This window comes from Haliotis cracherodii, unplaced genomic scaffold (assembly GCF_022045235.1).
Source record: "Haliotis cracherodii isolate W230 unplaced genomic scaffold, xgHalCrac1.p SCAF_3, whole genome shotgun sequence".
Classification (NCBI taxonomy): Eukaryota; Metazoa; Mollusca; class Gastropoda; order Lepetellida; family Haliotidae; genus Haliotis; species Haliotis cracherodii.
The window spans coordinates 26431147-26455763 of NW_027266286.1; the positions used below are offsets into that span (position 1 = coordinate 26431147).

At 41.3% G+C, this 24617-nt stretch overlaps 1 protein-coding gene across 1 annotated transcript in view; it reads left to right on the top strand.

Moving 5' to 3' along the window:
• The first annotated feature begins 16233 nt into the window (after positions 1 to 16233).
• The window catches only part of LOC139475122 (rho GTPase-activating protein 20-like), a 247204-nt gene continuing 238820 nt past the window's right edge, over positions 16234 to 24617 (top strand). Inside the window, exon 1 of the mRNA XM_071258375.1 lies at positions 16234 to 16444. Coding sequence (XP_071114476.1) covers positions 16406 to 16444 — 39 coding nt within the window. The 5' untranslated portion in view covers positions 16234 to 16405. The remainder of the gene's footprint in view (positions 16445 to 24617) is intronic.

The following is a 24617-nucleotide window of genomic DNA, read 5'->3' on the forward strand; positions in this document are numbered from 1 at the left end:
CCTAGATCTTGACGTTATATACTAGTATATCAAACGTAACGTCTCTGTGAAAGACAAACAACTCATCAGGAAGGTCATATACCACGCCAAGCCAGTGGGTTTTTTTATGCTTGAAAAACATTTTATTTTTTTCAAAAACACCCAATTCAACTCCGCCCCGACCCCAATAATATCAAATGATCGGCTCTCAAGATGATCACAGAAAACTGTTGCTTTTAATAAAGATTATTTTATGTGGTCAGAAATAATAAATATTTATAACAAATACTTTTTTGTATTAATTTCATAAACATCTCTAACAGATAAAACATAGTGGCTTTAAACTGAGCGTCACGCACTACTGTGCAGCGATGTAGAAAATATATCCAATTATCATTCATAATTTAATGTTTTGGAAGTTCGTCACTAGCGAATACCTTGCCATCGGGCTTTGTGTTTGATCAGCGACCTGGGCGGGTTTGCTGTGTCTCGACATATGCGATTATCATATAAAGGCATGTTGTATTCAAACAAGGAATTGTTATTTGTCATTTACGAGTACCTGAATGCTGACAACTTTGTGTATGATCTCGCCATGAATGAAATATTGTTTTGGCGCACAGGGTTTGTATTTTCCTTGTTGTATGAACGCTAACCGTTTAACTTTTTCACAAATGAATCTATATGAAAAGAAATTTTTTTGTGTGTTATATAGGATCTGAAAATGTATGACAGCAATGTTATGTTTTGTTATTGAAATTGACGGTTATTAATGCCTCTGTCATACTAGAATATACGACACAAACGATTATTGTTTCAATGCAGTTGATAGTAAAAGCTTTTGCATTTGGTTGTAATCTGATACTCACAGCTGTTGTTCTGGTATTATTAACCCTTAAGTTAACAAAATATGTGGACCGTTTGTCGGTTATCATATAAAAGTAAAACAAAAAATGCTTGGAGAAGAGGATGAGTAGCTTAGTGGTTAATTGTTTAAGCTTCGCGGTTCGTTCCCCACAGGTACGGCGTGTGAAGTCCTTGCTAGATGTTCTGTCAGTGGTGTGGCTGCGATATTGCTGCTCGCTGTCACTCACTCACTCACTCATAACCCACCCACTCACTCACTTCCTCATAACCCACCCACTCACTCACTCACTCATACCCCACCCACTCTCCCATTCACTCACTCACTCATCATTATCCACTCACTCACTCCCTCACTCTTATCCAACCCACTCATTCACTCACACAACCTCACTCACTCACTCACTCACTCAGGGGGGGCGTGTTTAAATGAAGCAGGGTGTTGCTGCTGCTGCTTGTGTATGTTTAGGTGGACATTGGTGGAAGAAGATATTATCTTCTTACATGTATGCCTTTAACCAGTTAACAGTATCCGAGCTTAGCTCCAAGTCAATTTTATAAAAATCCCATATACAAGTGCACACACCTGCACGTGCACGAAACTTCACCTTACTTCTGCCCCTTCCGTCAAACAAATCTCCCTCTATGTAGGTCAGTAGTAAAGGCACCCCGGCAGGCTGTGGGTAGACGTCCAAAAATAACAGTATCTGATACCTGGCGCCAGATGGTTCTGTAGGCCGACAGGCGGGTTCATAACACAGGGGGTGCTGGGCCACTTTACCACCCCTCGGGACCCATGTTTACCCCACGAAATGGAGTTTTTTTGTAACTTGTTTACCAATTCTCGTTTTCCTTCTAAATGTTAGTTCCAGGTGGTGATTATTCTGTTTCAGTGCGTGATGTCGTAAGTGGGTGTTGTCTGCGTCGTTGTTGAGTGTTGATGCTGCTCGAAATAGATATACAAGCCATTCAATTACTAGTTTTGTGAAAAAAACATATGTTTGCGACAAGGTCGGGGCTAGGATGCAATTTGAAGGTCAAACCCAAATATAGCGTTAATATTTCAACTTCACAGGTAAGATTTATCTTTTACGAGTTACAAGTTTGTTTTAAAATTAGAATGACACTTTGCAACAGATGACCTTCTAATAATAATAAAAAACATTGCCAGTTCTTCACTGTTCCGTGAGAACACTTGTGTGAGTGAATATTGTTTCACGCCGCAGTTAGTAATAATGCAGGTGATCCCTGCCTTTTGTTAATAGTCGAGTGGGCAAACTTGTGGAAATAGCGTGAACGACAATCCATATCATCGGAGTTCGATGTCACACAAATCAGCCAGGTCAAATATAATTCCCAAGTGGACTGGCCCATTAGTTGGAGCTTTCTACTGGTATAACGCTGAAGGTCAGGGTTCGATTCCCCACATGGGTACACTGTGTGAAGCACATTTCTGGTGAAGATCCGGTGTAGAATAGGTCTTCAGCAACCCATGCTTGCCGTAAAAGGCGACTATCTTGTTGTAAGAGGCGACTAATGAGATGGATGGTCAGGCTCGCTGACTTGGTTGATGCATGTCATCGATCCCAATTGCGTGGATCGATGCTTATGATATCAGTCACTGGATTGTCTGGTCCAGAGTTGATTATTTACAGACCTCATTCACATAGCTGGAATATTGCTGAGTGCGGCGTTAAACAACAAACAAACAAACAAAACAAACACATTTCTGATGTCCCCCGTCGTGATATTGCTGGAATATTGCTAAAGCACCGTGTAAAACCATATTCTCTCACTCACCCTACCACTCACTCACTCAATCACCCAAACACTCATCCACTCACTCACTCATTCACTTTCTACTTATCGGTTGTTTAGCTGCAATGTTCCTCATGGTGGCTTAAACACTCACTCACTCACTCACTCACTCACTCACTCACTCATCCCAACAGGTTCCTTGACGTTAAAGCTTCAGCGGCCACCGGCTACGTTGTCCTAATGTTTGACCTGGCTGTTTTGACCACTGGTCCAGACAAGCTGACCAGTCGACATGATAGAGCTCTGATATTGCTGGCTCTGTTTTAAAACAACACCGACTCACTAACGTTGTCCATTACTGCAAAACAGAGATGTGAAGAAAACACGCGATTCTCAAAATAGTTTAGTGTCACTTCTGAACACGATGCCACGTGGATTTGTGTTTGATCTCTGAGCAGGAGGGCGTTATAGTGTTTGTACGTGCGATATAAAGGCATGTGTTGTATTCAACAAGGAATATATTCTATGTCATAAAAGAGTTCACGAATGCTGACAATGTTAAGTGTTGAATGGAATATTGTTCCAAAGTACAGAGAAGTACTCGTTGTGTTTACGCCAAACATTTTAAATTCATAAAATCATTTTGTCAATATCACTTTATAAGATGTTTTTCACGATATAAGATGTTTTGATTTATCATAACTGAATCCATACACAAAATATAGAGAGAAAAACGCAGGTAGAAAAATGTATGGGTGTTTTCACCGAGGTCCGCGTCCCTGACGGATTTAAAAAGGCGCGGACCTCGGTGAAGACACCCAAACATAACCTCAAAGGTTCATTTCCACAATGAATGCATGCCCAGATGGATTCAAACCCTAGATGGCTGTGTATTGTGTCTAGTTCATGTGACGTGTCAGATGTATAAGCCGACGTCGCCATTGATTAGCGTGCTGCCTTCAATGTTTAATGTTTCACAATTTTATGACAATCTGATATTTATTACAGTCGAGTGAACTATTGTCACCGTGAGTCAGGGCCTTGTTGTGGGAGACATCACCTGTTGGACACACGCTGTTATAATACGTCGAGTGCCGTACAGACTATACCAGGCTATTTCCTACCAGTCCTTGTTCAGCAACGTCACTGCGGTGTTAGATACGCCCAGCGTTAGTTTCCTTGAGATCAGTTCGTTGGGCGCACCTGCTAAGTATGTTATACCACCAGCAACACTGACCGGTTCACCATTGCCTCCCGTGTTGTCTTACAAATGTGTACATATGTTTCGAGACTCGGTGGCTTGTAATAACTGTCCTCTGATATAGATTGATAATAACATGGCCAAAGTACCTTACGTATGATCCCTCCAATGTCAACGGATCATTATAATTCATATTCGATCATACTCCCTGGGGAGTATACGATACGTCATCGCCTTTAATGGCTTAAATTCGGTTCTCAAAATAGGATTATGTAGTTTTCAGAACAAACAATCTTCACTACAAGACAACAGTCTGTATCATGTAGCTGTAGTATAGCAGTTTAGTATGCCCTTGGCGTCAATATAGCTACAGTTGATCGTTCGGCTTTAAGGATCGGCGGGTAGCCTCAAGAGTAAAGAGTATCTAGGCTGGGTGCCAAGATTTCATTCCTGACGATTATATTTTATAGCTCCTGTGTTTATGTTTTCAGTTTTACCACACGATGTATTCCATTCATATAATTTTCACCGCTTTTTTGCATTTGCCCTATAGAATTGTACCGGTGGATAATCAAGATGGTTATTCTCTGTCATTGACGTTATAATTTCTAAAGAATTTGGATATGATTAAAAATTATAATTTCTTCCATCAAAATGCGTCACGTTTCCCTCTTAATTCACAGATAATTGGGCGATATTGTCAAAGTCTATAAATCTTACTCAGAGAATTCATCAAATATTTGTAATGTCATATATAACCTGAAAGAAATTCAGTGTATATTTCAACGATCCACGCACACACACACACACACACACACACACACACACACACACGCACGCAAGCACACGCACACGCACGCACGCACACACACACACACACACACACTCTTTTCCTCTTCTCCAGATCCCTGACGTAAACTTGGTTGATGCATGTCATCGATCCCAATTGCGTGGATCGATGCTCATGATATCAATCACTGGATTGTCTGGTCCAGACTCGATTATTAACAGACCGACGTTGTATAGCTGGCGTGCGGCGTTACCAACCAACCAACCAACCAACCTAACGTAAAGTGCCGGGCAAAAGAAAGCATATACCCATGTTTTATGGTGGCTGAAACGAAACAAACTGGTCTTTCGATGGTGATGCATTTCATACGGGTATTATAGTTATCTTTGGGACCTAAAGTTTGCTGTGTTCCGGCGACTGTTAGCCTAGCAAATTCCATAACATTTGTATTTTTTTGGTCATATCAAATTTCCAAGTGTATATTTTCATTTCCCCGGCATTTACACTTTTATAATAATGCGATGTTTATAGATGAAATATTATCTAAAAATCTTTTCGCAAAGAATTTAAAACAATTTTTGACGTTAAAAATGGCTCCTCGATGTTCTGTGTGTCAGATAATCCTAAGATACCGACACCACATGGGACGCCTACACCGATTACAACTGCGCCTTCGTAAAAATAGATGTCCAATCCATTAGCTTGATCTTGCATACTTTTTGTGCTTTTGTCAATCCAAGATTACTGCGTGATAAGCGTGGCCGTTCTGTACTTACTTAAGGGACGTGTGTATGGTTCAGAGAGCATAACGTCATTAAGAATACATCACATACCTTTTAGCTAACCCATTTTCCCCAACCTCAAAATTGATATATTTGCAGGTTCTTGAATGTATGAAAGCCACACATATTTGTGTGTGGAATGAGGGCAATACACATATCACGTTTGTAACATAAAAGTGACAAACGATGAACCATTTTATGACGGAAATAAAAACAAGGAATCAAAATAACTCTTTAAACGAAAAGAAAATATTTTCAACGAGCATAAAATGTAAGAAATCCATTAGACACTAAATTATTCAAACACGAACAACTTTAAGCGATTATCCGGTTTTTTTCTTCTATGTTCGTTGTGCATCTTCATCTAATTCTCAGGGGCCAAATTCTTGTTGTCGGGAAATAGATCCACTAGGAAAGGTGATTAACGGACGGTATATTTATGTAGGTAAAAATCCCTCACTTTACACCTTCTTCGCCTACATCAAAGCATCACAAGAGTAAACCGGGGTTTGCATGCCAGGGAAAACAGATGCTGGTGGTTAAGACGGTTCTACATAGTCCCGCCGTCCATGTTACAGAGGCAGGGATGATCTCGACACGTGACGTTTACGAGATTTTGATTGACAGATGAGGCAAGCTCGTGAAACGAGTGGATGCTGCTATACAATCGCCACAAAGCAATATACTACTATGGGCCACCGTAAGAGGAATATTTAACCAATAACATTTGGCATTCGGCAATTTGGATTAGCATTACTGCTCCACTACAAGGTAGGGTAAATGCTTGAACTGTTAAAATATTCGGTCCAGTGATCGCTGCTAATTGTTTCCATAGTTAATGGAAAAAAGCCAAATATTTGTGAGTGCGAACGAGTTGTTTTTAGGTTTGAAAAGTGTTTTCATTACATCTTTGTTCGATTATTTGCAAACTAAATGTTGGCTTTTATCTACCATGGTCTAGCTTATCTGATAATTCTCACTGATGGTATTGGTAGATCATTCTCACACCCTGGAATGTAAACCATGCGATTTACCGTTAGACTGAATCGGAAATGTAGTATACACGTATGTTGGTGTTCAACATGTTTATCGCAAAGCGTGTGTATGTTTAGAAGCTGTAGTGTCAATGAAGACGGCGTTGACGTTCAACGTCTATTCTTTCAGGCGACGTTTTGGTACAGATGCTGGTACCTCCATCAAGTAGTGACTTGCTGGGTACAGCTACGAGCATCTTTACCGAAACGTCCCATGATAAGAATGACTTGATTGACAGAGGAAGTGTATCTTATAGACCGTGTTTTCAAAAAAACAAAAATGTTATACTTAAACTACCTTTACGTTAGCTTCAAGGTAGAGAGTCTATGATTAATGTTCCACAACTGACGTTTTACACGAAACAGTACCTTCCTGATCAGACCTTTACTGAAGAAGGATATTGTTCCACTCTGCCTGACGTTGTCATTTAAGTGTTAATCAAGCCATTCATGTGTGTTCTTATTGTTTTGTAACGGCAGCCAATTGCAAGTATCGATCACCTTTCGTTTGCCATGATTGATAATTTCCTTGACCTGAGTACAGGCATTAAATCACATCCGGTACGGCCTCTGGTAATTTAACCATAATGTGCTGTCATTGTTTGTGACTTAACTAGATCCTACCGCCGGACAATGAGTTGACAGTTGATGAGGAACTAAGGAGGTATTGATGCAGTCGTATCACGATACCATGCTAGAGAATCTCATCCGGGAGTCGAACCCAGATGTCCGAGCGAACACTTTAACCACTGGACTTAAGCATCGCTCAGAGAAAATACATAGAGCCCCTTGTTAACAAGCGCTATGTGTGTTATGATCGCCGAATTGATGTTAACGTTCTTATATGAACTTTATTTTTATTAAAGTGAGTGAGACTGGTTTTTACGCGGCATTCGGAATTATTCCGTGAGACATCAGGAATGTTTGTTTGTTTGTCATACTAAGTCATATATAGCGTCGGTCTGTAATTAATCTAGTATGGAAGACCAGTGATTGACATCGTGAGCATCTATCTATTCAATTGCAGTACAATGCCTCAACCAGCGAGCATGACCACCTGACACCATTTAGTCGATTCTTACGATTGGGTTGCAGATTCTGACCAATTCTGAGGACCCGTAATTTTTACGGGGGGGGGGGGGGGGGGGGGCATCAGGCATGGGCTTCACACGTTGCACCTATATGATAATCAATCGGGTATTCAACGTGACAATAGTCCTTAACTGCGATGTGTGTGACAGGGCTAACGTTATAACCGACGTAAAACCAAGCTCACTTTCCACTTGCTGACCAATCAACTATTGAACGACTAGGCTTACCACGGCCCCTGCTTATGAAGTGCCTACTGGAGCACGATACTAAACGCTTTGTGTGTACTTCACTCTGTGGCGCCCGAGGGAGGGCGGTGGTCAGCCGGATGAGTGTCCGATGGTCATCATGTGTCCAGGAGTCATGTATCCCCACTGGGTCAAAGGTGAACTGTCGTGTTGAGGACAGTGGTCAACAAGTAATCGCATGGTCACATTCAAGGGCTTGCCGTGTAATATGACAACAAACTTACCAACCAAACCGATACGGCAGGTCCAACTCTAGACAATAATATATGCAAATTGATAAATGAAGCCCACAAACCAATTAATAATCACATATATGAAGATCCGGGGCAGAATAGGTCTTCAGCAACCCATGCTTGCCGTAAAAGGCGACTATGCTTGTCGTAAGAGGCGACTAACGGGATCGGGTTCAGGCTCGCTGACCTCGTTAGTGCATGTCATAGATCCCAATTGCGTCGATCGAAGCTCATGATGTCAATTACTGGATTGTCTGGTCCAGACTCGATTATTTACAGATCGCCGTCATATAGCTGGAATATTGCTGAGTGCAGCTTTACACAATAAACAAACAAACAAACATATATGTACTTCCCCGGCTGCGGGAATTATCGTGTGTCATAACTTTCTGATATTTGCACATTTGTATTTAAGCGATTCTCAGGGCTGATTGGTCAGTTAAAACCGTATGACGTCACAGTGCTTTGTTGTCGAGAAAATACCATATGACGCCATCCATTGTTCGTGACGTCACAAATTGATTACATTACGTCATCTGAGCAATATGGTTCCTTAAAGGGGTATTCACGCGGTACCACTCTCCTTCCCAGAGTTCAATGCGGCCAGCATAGTACCTCTGCCACAGGCCATCTTACACAGCCAATTCAAGATATTACATATGTGTTTAATCTTATCATTTTGACGAGTCTACACATCTAGATAAACATATGTCATAGAAAGGTTAACCTTCATTGACAAAGTATCCAAAACGTGGAAAACTATTTCGTTGTGCGTAGTTATCCTTTGTTTTACATAGGTTGTACGGCTCCACGTGCTGTCATCGAAGCCCTACGGAGAGCTTGCGATACGGCCACTTGATGTATAAAGATATATATTGTCATGCACCCCATTAGCACCGCAAGTACTGATTTCAGAATAAGCGCGTTTGTTTACAAACAAGAAGAAAGTCCGGTCACGTGATATGCAAATTAGCCTATGGCAGTGTTTTTCTTTGTTTATTTGTTATAATTCAATGTCGCACTTAGTAACAACCCATCTATATGACGGCGGTCTGTAAATAATCGAGTCTGGACCAGACAATCCACTGATTGACATCATGAGCATCGATCCATGCATTTGGGATATGATGACATGCATCAACCAAGTCAGCGAGCCTGACCACCCGATCCCGTTAGTCGCCTCCTACGACAAGCATGGATGCAATGGTGTAATGATAAGTCACCACTGCGCCGGAATGTGTCTGTTTGATTGACATTTTAAACGCCTATTCTTCATTTTCTCTATTAAACTATCAATCTGTAATATATAGAAAATATACTCGAAACTCGAACAGATTATCCGTCCCTCGTGAATGATTACTGTAAGACACTCGCCAAAGGATTAACACCAGTCAACCATTCGGGAGAGATAATCCGTAATCTCTAATTAATCATGATAAACAATAAACAATCTTTAAAGCTTTCTCGGCAAGTTGCCCTTTAACCAAATACTCTGTTATATTTTCCTCACAACCATTTATCCCCGCAGATTTCATTGGTCATTGTTTTACTGACGTCAGAAGACCACATGTTCATAGGTCAATAATAAACAGGACTGTGAAGATCTAATTATTATAATCAACGCTTTTTACCAAACATACAGTGAAACCAATAGGACTTTCCATTAACATAAGAACAGATGATTCAAGAAAAATAATTACATTTTTTATTTTCCACTAAATTACCAAAGAAAAAACCAAATCTAAAGGTAAAGTGGATACAAATCCATCGTTCAGCTATGTAGCTGTATGTTTGCTCTACATGCGTCAGCATGCTTATACCTACAATTCCAGTGAAACTAAACCCAAACCTGAACGTTTGACCTACTACATAACCGCACAGTTCTGGGGAATATACAACAATACACATGTATGTTTGACCTCCGTATGTCTGTAGACAGATATGCACAATTCCAGGAATATAAAACCATATAGCTGTATGTTTGACCTACGTGTGTCAGTATACATATGCGCACAATTCAAGGGAATATATAACCACGCACCTGTATGTTTGACCTACGAGTGTCTGTATAGATGCCCGCACAATTCCAGGGTATATACAAGCTAACACAAGTCTGTTTGACCCACGAGTGTCTGTAGACATAACCGAGCAATTCTAAGAAATATACAACCAAACACCTGTATGTTTGACCTACCTGTATCTGTATATATGCCCACACAATTCCAGTGAATATACAATAATATACCTGTATGTTAGACCTACGTGTGTCAGTATACATATGCGCACAATTTCAGGGAATAAACAACCACGCACATGTATGTTTGACCTACGAGTTTCTGTATACATGCCCGCACAATTCCAGAGAATATACAATCATATACCTGTATGTCTGACCTACGAGTGTCTGTATACATAACCACACAATTCCAAGAAATATACAACCATGCACCTGTATGTTTGACCTACCTGTATCTGTATACATAACCGCACAATTCCAGGAAATTTACAACCACGCACCTGTATGTTTGACTTACGAGTGTCTGTAGACATAAACGCGCAATTCAAGAAATATGCAACCATGCACCTGTATGTTTGACCTACCTGTCTCTGTACACATGTCGTGTATACACGTGTCGTCTCCGTGTCGTGGTACATGGACAATCAACAGATGTAACCGACACCCATTTGCTCGATGAAGTTCAACTCAATGATGATCGTAAATCTATTAAAGCCCGTAACGTTGCCCAGGTCCAGCGGATACAAATAGGTTAATGGCGGCTGAATAGAAGACAAGTAGCAATTGTCACTCCAGGATAATGTTGTTACTTTAAGCCCAGGGATTATCTCCGGATTAATGCGAGCTATAAACATGTTATCTCCGGATTCCACTATGCTAACTTCTTCAGGGGCAGATTTGAACTCTATATATTTGAACATTTGACCTATGTAAATTTAATTTTAAAATTATCAGTACGACGCTGTTGATCATACGACATATTTACCACATGTGTGTCTACCTGGACGCTCGGCTTTCTGTCAGGTGGTGCATAAATCAACGGGAGCACCTGAGAGGTCTTTATTCTGATCAGCTGATCATTTCCATCTAGTCTTGGCGATTAGTTGTTAATATGTCGTTGTATATTTTGTATGTTCATCGACACCTCGAAATGTGTTAGTATGTGTGGATATGCATTCATACTGAGGTGGCCGACTCAGACGTAAGTCCATACTTGTCATGGTGTACTCCAGATTTACTCCAGACATTCATGGATACCCTAGACTTACTCCAGACTTCCAAAAGTCTTACTCAATTATTGCTTTTGCCTTATCAATACTTACTCAAGATTGAAAAATACTTTCTCCTTGCTTATAGCAAACTTACACAGTGGTTGCTTTTAGATAACTCAGGACGTACTCAAAATAATTGCTTTTAGTAGAGTTACTCCAGACTTACTGCTGTCTTGCTCCAGACTTACTGCTGACTTACTCCAGACTTACAACTGACTTACATCAGACTTACAGCTGACTTACTCCAGACGTACAGCTGACTTACTCCAGACTTACAGCTGACTTACACCAGACTTACAGCTGACTTACTCCAGACTTACAGCTGACTTACACCAGACTTACAGCTGACTTACACCAGACGTACAGCTGACTTACTCCAGACTTACAGCTGACTTACTCCAGACTTACAGCTGACTTACTCCAGACGTACAGATGACTTACTCCAGACTTACAGCTGACTTACTCCAGATTTACAGCTGACTTCATGAGACAGACACACAATGTCAGGTTTACAACATCATCATTATAAAATATAAAAGATAGCATTGATAAATATGAGAGATATGTCCTATGAAATACCAGACGTACAGCTGACTTACTCCAGACTTACAGCTGACTTACTCCAGACTTACAGCTGACTTAGACCAGACGTACAGCTGACTTACTCCAGACTTACTGATGACTTACTCCAGACTTACAACTGACTTACATATGAAATGCACTGCGCCAGTTTCTCGATCCAGGAGTATCCATTGTAATATATAAATACATATCTTCATCCTCTTACCTTGGATAATACATGATGCAGAAGGGCAACAACAACCCTGAATCCCCCACCCACCACCCCCCACCCCCCATCCCCCCCACCCCCTACACACACGCGCGCACACACACGCGCACACACAAACACGCACGCACGCCCACACACACCCTCTCCCATGTTCCATACACCTAATATGTCACCACATCACATATTTTGTTCATTCCCCTAAGAGTGAGTGAGTGAGTTGGGTTTTACGCCGCTTATAACAGTATTCCAGTTATATCACGGCGTGTCAGCTTAATGAGGGAGGAAAACCCGAAGTGATGCAGGTCTCAGACGTTTACCACTTCGGTGAAACCCACGAGCACGAATATAGTGCTGACAAACATAGAAACATAATCGGGGCGAACCGGGATTCGAACCCACAATCATAGGTTTCTGGCGTGCCCAAGGGATGCAACTCTGCACAGCGAATCGCGGCGCCTTAGACGACTGGGCCACCTGTGCCCTCCACTCCCCTAAGAGTGCCAGGAACGTATGCTATTGGGTTCAAGTCCAAGATGCGTCCTGATCACGTTTCCTGGTATGTCAGCACCATACCCATGCTCGCCGGTGCCACCACAATGGTAAACGCCTAACACCAGCCTCACTACGCTCTAGCGGGATCAATTTCCCTATTTGTGCTTGTTGACCTCTGCAGATTGGGGCGTTTCCAGAATTAAAACAGTTGAACTTGGCCGAAATATTTACCTTGTGGGACATCTGACAGCATTTCGTAATGGTATGACAGGACAGGCAGACGCTTAATCAAAGCAACAAAACCCTTTCCATGAGAACTATCTGCCAAAAGTCATTTGTACAATTCCGACTGTATCATCAGCATGTGTTTGAATCACTATCAAATAATGATGATACCAGGTTTTCTCGAAAAAGTGAGGGCATCCTACCCCATCGGTTACACCCGTCACAAACACATGCAAAGGCAAGTAAACTGGTCACCTGAAAAAAATCACGGGATAAAAACATGTGTTAAAATTGGGAATTCCATCGGACATCATTTGTTTCACTGATGCGTCAAATTTGGAAATGTTCTCCACATGTCTACAATAAAACGTTTTGAAAGCTTTACTGAGGCCTTGAATGTTATAACCTAGATCAAACAGTTTCTGAGCAACTGCCGCTCTTTAAATACACGTTTCATAGACTTGAGATGCTAAAGGTTCACTACATACAATGTTTATCCCTAATACAGGATATTTACCGCCCCAAAACACACTCGCGTGATGACCTCTATGTACCTAACCACACCCCACACGACCCCCAATGTTAAACGCTTCACAATAATAATTCCCTTGTACATCGTTCAACTATCAAGCGAGAGCATGTCGGGAAATCACCCGTGACGGGATCAGGGGCGTTCCGAGAAGTCTAAACCATCCCATATAACCTTACCCCCGCCAACCGGGACAACCTCAGTGCAGTATTTACAGATATCGGTGACAAAATTAGCATAAAACACATTTTAGTCCATTCTTCAGAATCGAGTGCGAAATTTTAGTCCCACGGTTTATCAGTGTATAAAGATCGAGTTCCATATATGTCGATTATCAAGGCCACGGAGGTGTATGTACCCCGCTTTGTATTTATACTTTAGATCCATCTGTTGGTGTTGACACGCTCTTATCTTGCAGTAAGACCCCTATAGAAAAGTTTTATCCACGCATACTCTTTGAGGGTCCAGACGAGGGTTGAACTTTTCCAAAATAATTTTAAATAATATAAAGATAAAATTCATAATATCTTGTGAAAGCGTTTACTTTATTATAGGTCAAAGGGTCTTTTATTAAAAAACACATTTTCAGTTTTTGGTTTAATAGATGACAAATATTTAATCGAGTTTAAACATTGGTGGACTAGTGATCACAGTTGGTCAAAACGCTGTGGTGAATTGCCTCCCTTAATCATGTCAGGATCTGGTGGTCGTAGGTTTGAATCCATTACCATCCTTCGTTTACCATACCATATTCGTGCTATATTGTTTTCACTAAAGGGAGAAACGTCTAAGACCTGTATAAATTAAGATGTTCATTCACTATTACACGTAGTGATATGACAGAAATATTGTTTAAAACGGCGCCAAAACCACCTCTTATGCGAACATAATTATCCCATTCCATGTAATTCAGTTAATTAAGAATCTGATCATTATGCAAAAGCATAACATTAAAGAGAATTGTATATATATATATAAAGCACACTTAAGTTCTAACTCATAAGTGGAGTATGAAGATGGGGGAAGGTCGAATCTTGATTGAGAACATCAATGAAATCATGAAAACGTCTTTTGTTATAGAGCATTGAAAAGCTATTATTATTACTCCCGCACAACTCAAACGTCTCCACTACCCCCACCAGTGTACAGTGCAATCAATAATCATATTGAATCATTGTTATATTTATTATGGATTACAGAGCCAATTAGATTCCTAATTGTTTCGGTTCGTTGGTCGCCAAGGTTGTACACAACCACCCCAGACACGAATCAGCGCCACTGTGCCCTTGACGCCCAGCTATAATATCGCACAAGCAATAGGTTCCCATGTAGGACAGGCATGACTCAGTCCGGTGATATTCTAATGACCCCACAGAACTGATGTCAACATTTCAAACCATGCAGTCGAGGTACACATGCTTAAGTAAATACATACACGGGTGTACGTACCAGCATGTTGTAACACAATAGTAGATTACAGAGGGGCCCATCCCCGTTGTTAGCGTGTGGTAATGTCAGGTAGAATTGATGAATAGATAAGCAATTAAGTATTAAAATATACTTAAACATTTTCAAATATACTGATTTTTTAGTTGGAAGAAGTGGCAACTGTATCAGTGTATCGTCAAACTCCTTGCATCAGATGCTATTCGTTGTATACTACTGAAAAGAATTTAAAAAACTCTCGACATTTTTTTTCTTATGGTAAATGTGCAATGTCGTGACAAATTAACTCACTCATGTGAGAAAATTGAGTATTATATAACTTCTTTTGAGTAGTATATATTAATATTGTGATACTGAAACTTCGTCAAAAGAAGACTCCTATAATACATTATGTATTTATTAGACTCTTTTCTTTAGGAGGGTACACAAGGTTATAAATAAAGACCATAAATTTTGTACTTCCGAATTTTGCAGTCGATAACTTGATACCCACTTTGTTTCTGTGTATCAGCCGCACTGTCTGTAGTCTGTGTCCTGGATAATGTCACGACATGTTTGTGTGTCCTACAATGGCCTACTAGGCCTGTTTCAATGTTCTCCCACCGCCTCACCCCACACATGTACAACCAACACACCCAACCCAACCCCTAGCACGGCCCCACCCAAAAAACAACACCACCTCCAGTCCGACCCCACAACCAGCATGACCTCACCCCCAGCCCGACCCAACACCGAGCCCCACAGCACCTCCAGCCCGACACAACCTCCAGTATGATCCCACCCCCAGCCCGACCCAACACCGAGCCCCACAGCACCTCCAGCCCGACACAACCTCCGGCATGACCCCACACCCAGCATGATCCCATCCCCAGCCCGACCCAACACCCAGCCCGACACCACCCCAAGCCCGACCCCACACCCAGCACGACCCAAACCCAAGCACGACACCAACCCCAGCACGACCCCACACCTCCATGTAGCAAACGACACCCCCACCCTTATCCCAGCAATACACCTGTACTCCTTTCTAAATCCATTATATCTTTTAACCACCCTCATCTTACGTTTTCGTTTCTCGTTCTAATACTCGTATTATTTAATTATATGTGCAACACAGACTCCACCGTTAGCCTCTTAGAGATCCCAGAGCAAGTTTATTATTAAAAATCATCACCCAATTCTATTGTCATCCCCATCTCGACTATCCCCATCCCTTTTTACAACCTGACATTAAAAGACATGGGAACCCTTAATATTCGATGGTAGATTATATAATCGCCTTATACGTTATTTCGGGTACTTACCATGGCGTTAAAGTAAGGCATTCACGCCACGTCACGCTGTATTCAGCCAGACCTACCCCTTCTACCCCTTCTACCCAGCTCTACCCGTCTTACAGCCATATCCATATAGCCGTCAAAATACCCCCAATACCAAACAGATTCATACTGTAACTCATACGCGTGGTTCTGATCTTATCGGCAGTAGTTGGAGCATGTCAACACAGTAGGCACATTTAGGCTTGACAGGGCGTGGACGTCAGTTATGTCATTCTGAGCGTCAATTGAGAGATACTCGGTGCCGGATTAAGTCAATGTGGTTGATGCTGATGCTTGGATGTACCTAGTGTAAGGAGTGTTTCCATTCTCGATTCACCATGAGTCGAAAGATGAGTTTAGATCCTGACATGTTCAAGGTAGGACCGTCATTAGATTTCATATCTATCTGTACGACAGGTGTGCTGTGTGTTCCACTATTTGAAAATGCAAACCTGTTTGAAGATAATTTGAGGGTTGTGTTTAGTTACCCAAAGTAGTTTGGGAACCTTTTTCAAACAGGATGTCGGCGACATGAAATTGTTTGTATCGTACATAATCTTATAACTCCGTGATCGTCTAACGCTTCACTGGGTTGAGATCCCATTGTGGCCGGGTGTGTAATGTTACGAAACATGTTTCCTCTTCTATCCTCTATATTCTTTTTCGAAAGCGTTTTCTTTCTTATATTTGGCAAAGAGTATTTACTTTTTTTAAGTAAATTGAATTTGTAGATTGGAGCCTCGCTTTTTTGTATGACCCTGTGACCTGCATATACTCATTATGCAGCATATGGCGTAACTCTGTTGCATTGATTATTTACGCTGGGTGGAGTGAACGAGGAAGATTTAACGTGGTCATATTACTGATGTCTGTCAGGGATATATCACCTTCGTTTGGGGTGAATATACCAGACTATAACACTATCATCAGTATAGACTACACACTCCAGACTATGTAGGATATAACACACAAAGTAGCATATGCTATACACATTTTATATTCCGTTAAATATACCATGCACTGTGACACATGTTATGCATGATGTAACTGTGAAACATGCTATACAATGTGAAATATACCATACAATTTAGCATATACCACACACTTTGAAATATACAATATGAAACATGTTATACATAATATATAAAATGGAAACATGCATGTTATTCAATGTGGTATATGCATGATGTGCTTTTAGGAATATAAGGTACATTATGAAATAGGTTGTACATAATATATGCTGTAAACATGCATTCAACTCCATGCGGAACATGCATATCTTAGCATCATGAATACATCATGATATATACATTAGCATCACGAATGCATCATGATACACACACATACGCATCATGAATACATCATGATATACACATTATTATCATGAATGCACCATGATACATACATAGGCATCATGAATACATCATGATACATACATTAGCATCATGAATGCACCATGATACATATATTAGCATCATGAATACACCATGCTACATACATAGGCATCATGAATACACCATGCTACATACATACGCATCATGAATACACCATGCTACATACATCGGCATCATGAATACATCATGATTCATACATTAGCATCATGAATGCACCATGATTCATACATTAGCATCATGATACATACATAGGCATCATGAATACATCATGATATATACATTAGCATCATAAATACACCATGATACATACATTAGCACCATGAATACATCATGATACATACATTCGCATCATGAATACATCATGATACATACATTAGCACCATGAAAACACCATGATACACACATTAGCATCATGAATGCATCATAATACATACATTAGCACCATGAATACATCATGATACATCAGGAATACATCATGATACATACATTATCATCATGAATACACCATGATACATACATTAGCATTATGAATACACCATGATACATCATGAATACATCACGCTACATACATTAACATAATGATTGTGTCATATCCATATGACGCACAAATATAATTAAATTAGGTGTGAGTGACGGTGCTACCGGAAAAAGCAGGACATTATTACCTTTTTGGCGTTATTATTCTCTGGTGTTGAAGTTTAATATTCACGAAAAAAATTAAAATGGGACAATTAACGCAAATAGCAATGCAAACAAGTCATTTGTAATCCACTTTCTTTGTCTGAAAACTCAAACATTATTAGGTACATCAGTCTCATGCTAAATGGTACCCTAATTACACCGATGGCTCTCGGTTGGTAACAAGGCATAACAGTAAACTACGTTTATAACGAACACGCTTATAACGAACTGGCGGATATAACGAACTGGTTTAATTGGTCCAAGCCATTCGCTGTATATATGGTGTATATATGTTTAAAACGAACTACGGTTACAACGAACTAAAATTGGTGGTCCCTTTGAGTTCGTTATAACCGTAGTTTACTGTATAATGAAGTGACGCCTTGGCAGAAGGCATACATGGACGTTTAGAACACAGTCCTTCTCTAAATCAGCTATACCCGAGCACGGATTTTCAGGGTAAATATACATTGTCAATGCTAGAGAATAACCAGTCTAGATTTTCGACCGAAACAGATTCCACTTGGCATAAAGGGCAAATAGCTGTGGAAATTATATGAACGGACCATGAAAATCAGTGATGACACCAGGTGTTCGCGAAAAGGGTAAGCATGTCCTGCCCTACCAGTAGCAACCGCCATTCATACAATTTGCGTAAAAAAATAAGTATTTATTGCCTGACGAAGCAAAGAATGCAATGACTCCGACAATACAGACCTGGCCTTGTTTGGATGGTTAATGTCTCATTTTCCCGAATATGAGAATAGACGTTCCTAGGCAACCCTGTTAAATGGTCTGTACAGCGTTAATGTGGGATGCCATGTCTGTTGTACTATATGGCAAAGGTGACACAAAATTCAATAAGATGACGGGTGACATATTGGGGCATTAATATTGTAGCTATAGTGAAAACACTAAATATTGGGATACTGGTGACATCGTTGCACCACCATTGCAAAAGCATTTCAGGGATAATATGCAGTGCATCTTTACCTTCCTACAACGTAGTCAGGGTGTATGACTCGTTCATAATTTCTGAATTGCTGTGACCGTTTGTTGTTTAACGCCGCACTCAGCAATATTCCATCTATATGACGGCGGTCTGTGAATAATCGAATCTGGACCAGTCAATCCAGTGCTTGAGATCATGAGCATCGATCGGCGCAATTGGTATTGATGACATGCTTCAACCAAGTCAGCGAGCCGTGAGTTGGGTTTAACGCCGCCTTGGACAGTATTGTAGCGGAATCTTAAAGTAATAGTTGAGGAAAGTCCAGACAGACGTTAGTGTTAAACGTTTACCTCTTTGGCGAAACCCACGGGTGCTGACAACCAAGAAAAATAATCAGGGCCTATCTGGGATTCGACCCTCCGATCATTGGCTCCCCGCACCTCTAAGGGACGTAACTCAACACGAATTATGGTCCCTTACACGATTGGGCCACCTGTGCCCGCCTTACTGTTTGAGAGTTTGAGGAAGTAACTGATATCGTATACTGATGGATGTTATTGATGGTTGGGGGTGCTGTTTTTACATATGAATTGTGTTTTATTGCCTCTACAATATTTAGTCGAGCGTTGTACCGGTGTTAACTATTAATATTATGACTTGTCAACAACGTTGTTTTGACATCTGTCAACAATTCAGAAGCTGTGCCGAACTGTGCCGAACTGTGCTCTGTCGTGCTATGCTTTGCTCTGCTGCTCTGCTCTGCTATGCTGTGCTACATCACGCAGTGCTCAGCTGTGCTATGCTATGCTAAATCACGCTTTGCTGTACTGTGCAGTGCTGTTCTATGCTACATCACGCTGTGCTGTGCAGTACTGTGCTATGCTACATCACGCTGTGCTGTGCTATGCTACATCACGCTGTGATGTGCTACATCAAAGTGCCGTGCTACATCACGCTGTGCTGTGCTACATCACGCTGTGCTGTGCATTGCTCTGCTAAACTACATAACGCTGTGCAGTGCTGTACTACATCACACTGTGCTGTGTAGTGCTGTGCTACATCACGCTGTGCAGTGCTGTACTACATCACACTGTGCTGTGCAGTGCTGTGCTGTGCTATCCTACATCACGCTGTGCTGTGCTATGCTATACTACATAACGCTGTGCTGTGCTATGTTATACTACATAACGCTGTGCTGTGCAGTGATGTGCTACGTCACGCTGTGCTGTGCTGTACTACATCACACTGTGCTGTGCAGTGCTGTGCTAAACTACATCACACTGTGCTGTGCAGTGCTCTGCTATACTACATAACGCTATACTACATCACACTGTGCTGTGCTATGCTGTGCTATACTACATCACACTGTGCTGTGCAGTGCTGTGCTGTGCAGTGCTATGCTACATCACGCCGTGCTGTGCTGTTCTGTGCTATGCTACATCACACTGTGCTGTGCAGTGCTGTGCTGTGCAGTGCTATGCTACATCACGCCGTGCTGTGCTGTGATGTGTTACATGTGAAATGCTGTGTTGTGCTGTGCTTCGCTGTGTTCTGCTCAGTTTAGTTCCAAAGCACATCTGTTACCGAAGCGTCTCCAAACTAAACTCTAGCTAAAGGTACCCTGATTACATCGAGATCCTAAATAAATCGTGTACATATCCAGGTTAGCTCCAGGTAGAAAATATGTTAATTGCTATCGATATGATCAAACACACGTGTACGTTACATGTTCCAGATGCCCACAGGCCGGAGCACCATCGTTATTGCTGTTGGATCGGTACATGACCCGAGCTATTCTCATTAATGTCTATTGTCAGTGTACAGTGTTGTACCCCTGTCTGTAGCGGCGCATGTCTCTGGGTGGGGTTTACGACCTCAAGGTGTAGGATTGCTCCCTGGTCAGTAACTTGGTACAATATGTAGGTATTAAGACGTCATGACGCATGATCAGGTGTCAATAGAACTTGTCTTATATCTCACACAATCAAGAGGCACGGGTAGCCAAATCGTCTATGGCGCAACTGTTCAGTGTTGGCGTGTCAGAAACCATTGGTCGTGGTTCGAATCCCAGATTTGCCTTATTATGTTTCTTGGTTGTTAGCGCCTATCCGTCCCGTATTCCCCAAAGTGGTAAACGTCTAAGACCTGCATCACTTCGGGATTTGCTCCCTACCTTACACGCAATGATGTACCTGAAATACTATTAAATACGGCGCTAAACCCAGCTTACTCACACACTCGAAACAATTGTCGATTTAAGGTTAAAAACTCTGGCTCAAATTATTGCCCAACTGAAGTCTTTTATCACAATATTTTCTAACCGCATACCGCGATCTGAACAACGCGATACTTAAGTACATAAACTAACACCATCCTGATGAAGCTGTATCCTGAATATATATTGCCATCTTGAACCTATTTGTATTTGTTGCATTACACGATATATCCAAACGGATGTAATTGCAGCAAATATGCATCCCACAGTACATTATTGTCCGAGCTGCCCTCGAGACTTAGGCCAAGTATTTCCAGTGCTATACCACTGGGTACATCTGCATGCCTGACCGGTGTGCTCCCACGCAATGCATTATGGTCATGCTCATTCCGAACTGTGGAACACGACCAGAAACACATGATAGTCTAAAGAATTAAATAAATTAAACCAACTATTTGGAAGTATTTGTTCAACACAGGTGAGAAGGAGCATGGAATTGATAATTCAAATATCACACCTATTGTACACAGTTAAACATATTCTAAACATTCCTTAGCACTTACACACATCATTCTGCGGACTATTTCATATCACCCATATCAGTCACCAATTGCATAGTGTTATTGTGGAATTCGAACACAATACCAAGGAAGAAGACACAATGAAAAGAGACCTCTGTCAAAAAAACATAATGTACTGAGACCTCTGTTAAAAGTAATAACGTTAAGAGACATCTGTAAAAAGACACAACGTAAAGAGGCATCTGTTAAAAAAAAACACAACGTAAAGAGATATCTGTTAAAAGACACAATGTAAAGAGACCTCTATTAAAAGACACAATATAAAGAGACCTCTGTTAAAAGACACAATGTAAAGAGACCTCTGTTAAAAGACACAACGTAAAGAGACATCTGTTAAATAAACGCAATGTAAAGAGACCTCTGTTAAAAGACACAACTTTAAGATACCTCTTTTAAAAGACACAATGTAAAGAGACCTCTGTTCGTTCCACAATGTTTATTTGCGTGTCATGTTTGTGTCTCCCATACCCATACCCTGATTAATCCTACGTGGAATGAACGGCGTTAATAAACCCTTGCTAGAGATCCGATGTAGGTGCCACACAATATAAACTAGGCTATCTGCAGTTCGGGGCTCAGTACATGTAACTTGATCCCTTTATTAATACTCCTGTCGCTATGGTAACACGATACTCGTCTCGTGTCGTAACATGATGCTCCTATCAAAATGAGCATATTTCGTGATAGCATCCTCATCGCTTAAAAGGCAGGAATGTTCAGTGATGTTCCCCCAACACATACTGATGCTCCTTCAGACTCTACAGTTATACAAACTCGTGATATCACCGGACTGAGGGTTTCTATTTTCTTGTCCTGCAAAATGTGTCTTGTTTTGTTCTAAGTTTTATTATGTCATTTTTCGTATTCTTTCCTATTTTATGGTTTTTATCTTTTACCTGAGCGAAAGGATATTATTTCTCTCCTCAAATAGGTGAGGTGAGGTGAAATGGGGTTTAACGTCGCGTCCAAGATTATTGCACTTATACATGTATAGCAACGTGCATGTACGTGTGTGTGTTTGTGCTTGTACTAGTCCGGACTGATGCTGATTTATAGTGCTAGCTCACTGAGATACCATGCCGCACTTTAACATGAATATCCCATTCAGACACAGTATACTGACTCCGAGCCGACCAGTCATTGTTTTAGCCCCTTAATGCCGAGCGCCAGACAGGATAACAACAAGTACCATCTTTTAACGTCTTTTGGTATGACGCGGCCGGGAATCGAACCCCGGACCTTCCGCTCTCTGGGCGGACGCTCTCCTCAAATACAGGAACATGAGAGGTGGGGGTGTTGTATACAAAACAGAATACGACAATAGGCACAATGCATTAATAATTTAAGTCACCGATATTTTATTTATATTTGAGTTTGTTTTTTAAAAGTAGTTTGGTAATAAAAATCCGTAAAACAATTGAATTGTCTGTCCTTAAATTTGAATCAACTAGTGGCACCTCACGCGTTCTTGCCTTGGAACTGGTAGAACCCGTGTGTTTGTCCTTTAATTTTATTATCGACCCGTGAAGATTCCGGGGTGGAATAGATCTTCAGCAACCCATGCTTGCCGTAAAAGGTGACTATGCTTGTCGTAAGAGGCGTCTAACGGGATCGGGTGGTCAGGCTCGCTGACTTGGTTGATGCATGTCATTGTTCCCAATTGCGTGGATCGATGCTCATGACATTAATCACTGGATTGTTTGGTCGAGACTCGATTATTTACAGATCGCCGTAATATAGCTGGAATATTGCTGAGTGCGGCGTTAAACAACAAACAAACAACCAACAATAATGTTATCAGTTCGTTATTGTATTAGGTTCAAGCTAAGGTACCCACCATATTAGTGAGTGAGTACGGTTTTACGCCGCTTTTAGCAATATTCCATCAATATCACGGCGGTGGACACCAGAAATGGGCTTCACACATTGTACCCATGTCGGGAATCGAACCCGGGTCTTCGGCGTGACGAGCGAACGCTTTAATCACTAGGCTACCCGACCGTCCCCACCATATTAAGGATAAAGCCGTTCAGGTGTTTCTATGTTGGAATTACATTGCGTCATTTTCAAATGTTTTAACCTACATGAAATCCCTGAGTTGAGGTGTAATGGGGTTTCAACAATTAAAATTCCTGAAAGTGACTGAAGGATTAATACTGTCCTAATGTTGTGTTTTTGTACTTGAGTGAGAGGCATGAGTGTGGTTTCACGCAACATCCAGCAATGTCACAGAGGGGGCATCATTAAAGCGCTTCATACATTGTACCCATGTGTACAACTGAACCCGGACGTTCCCGCATCATGAGCGACGCTTTCATCACTATTCTACCCACCGCCCCATATATTTCACGTTGTATGAGTGAGTGAGTGAGGTTTGACGCCGCTTTTAGCAATATTCCAACAATATCACGGCGTGGGACACCAGAAATGGAATCGAACCCGGGTCTTCGGCGTGACGAACGCACGCTTTAACCACTAGGCCACTTAACGACGACCCCCCCCCCCCCCCCCCTCTCACGTTGTATGAACCTGCAATGAAGTCTTTCCTCAGTTACTGCTATATATTTACAAGGCTATTGTCACAAAATTAGGTATTGTTCCCTCACCATGGGAGACGTTAGTAAACAATTTCAAGTGCGTCTATCTCATATCTCATATCACCCTTTGAAAATGATACATCTACACGTGTCGTACACAGTACTTACCATTATATAGGGACATCTATTG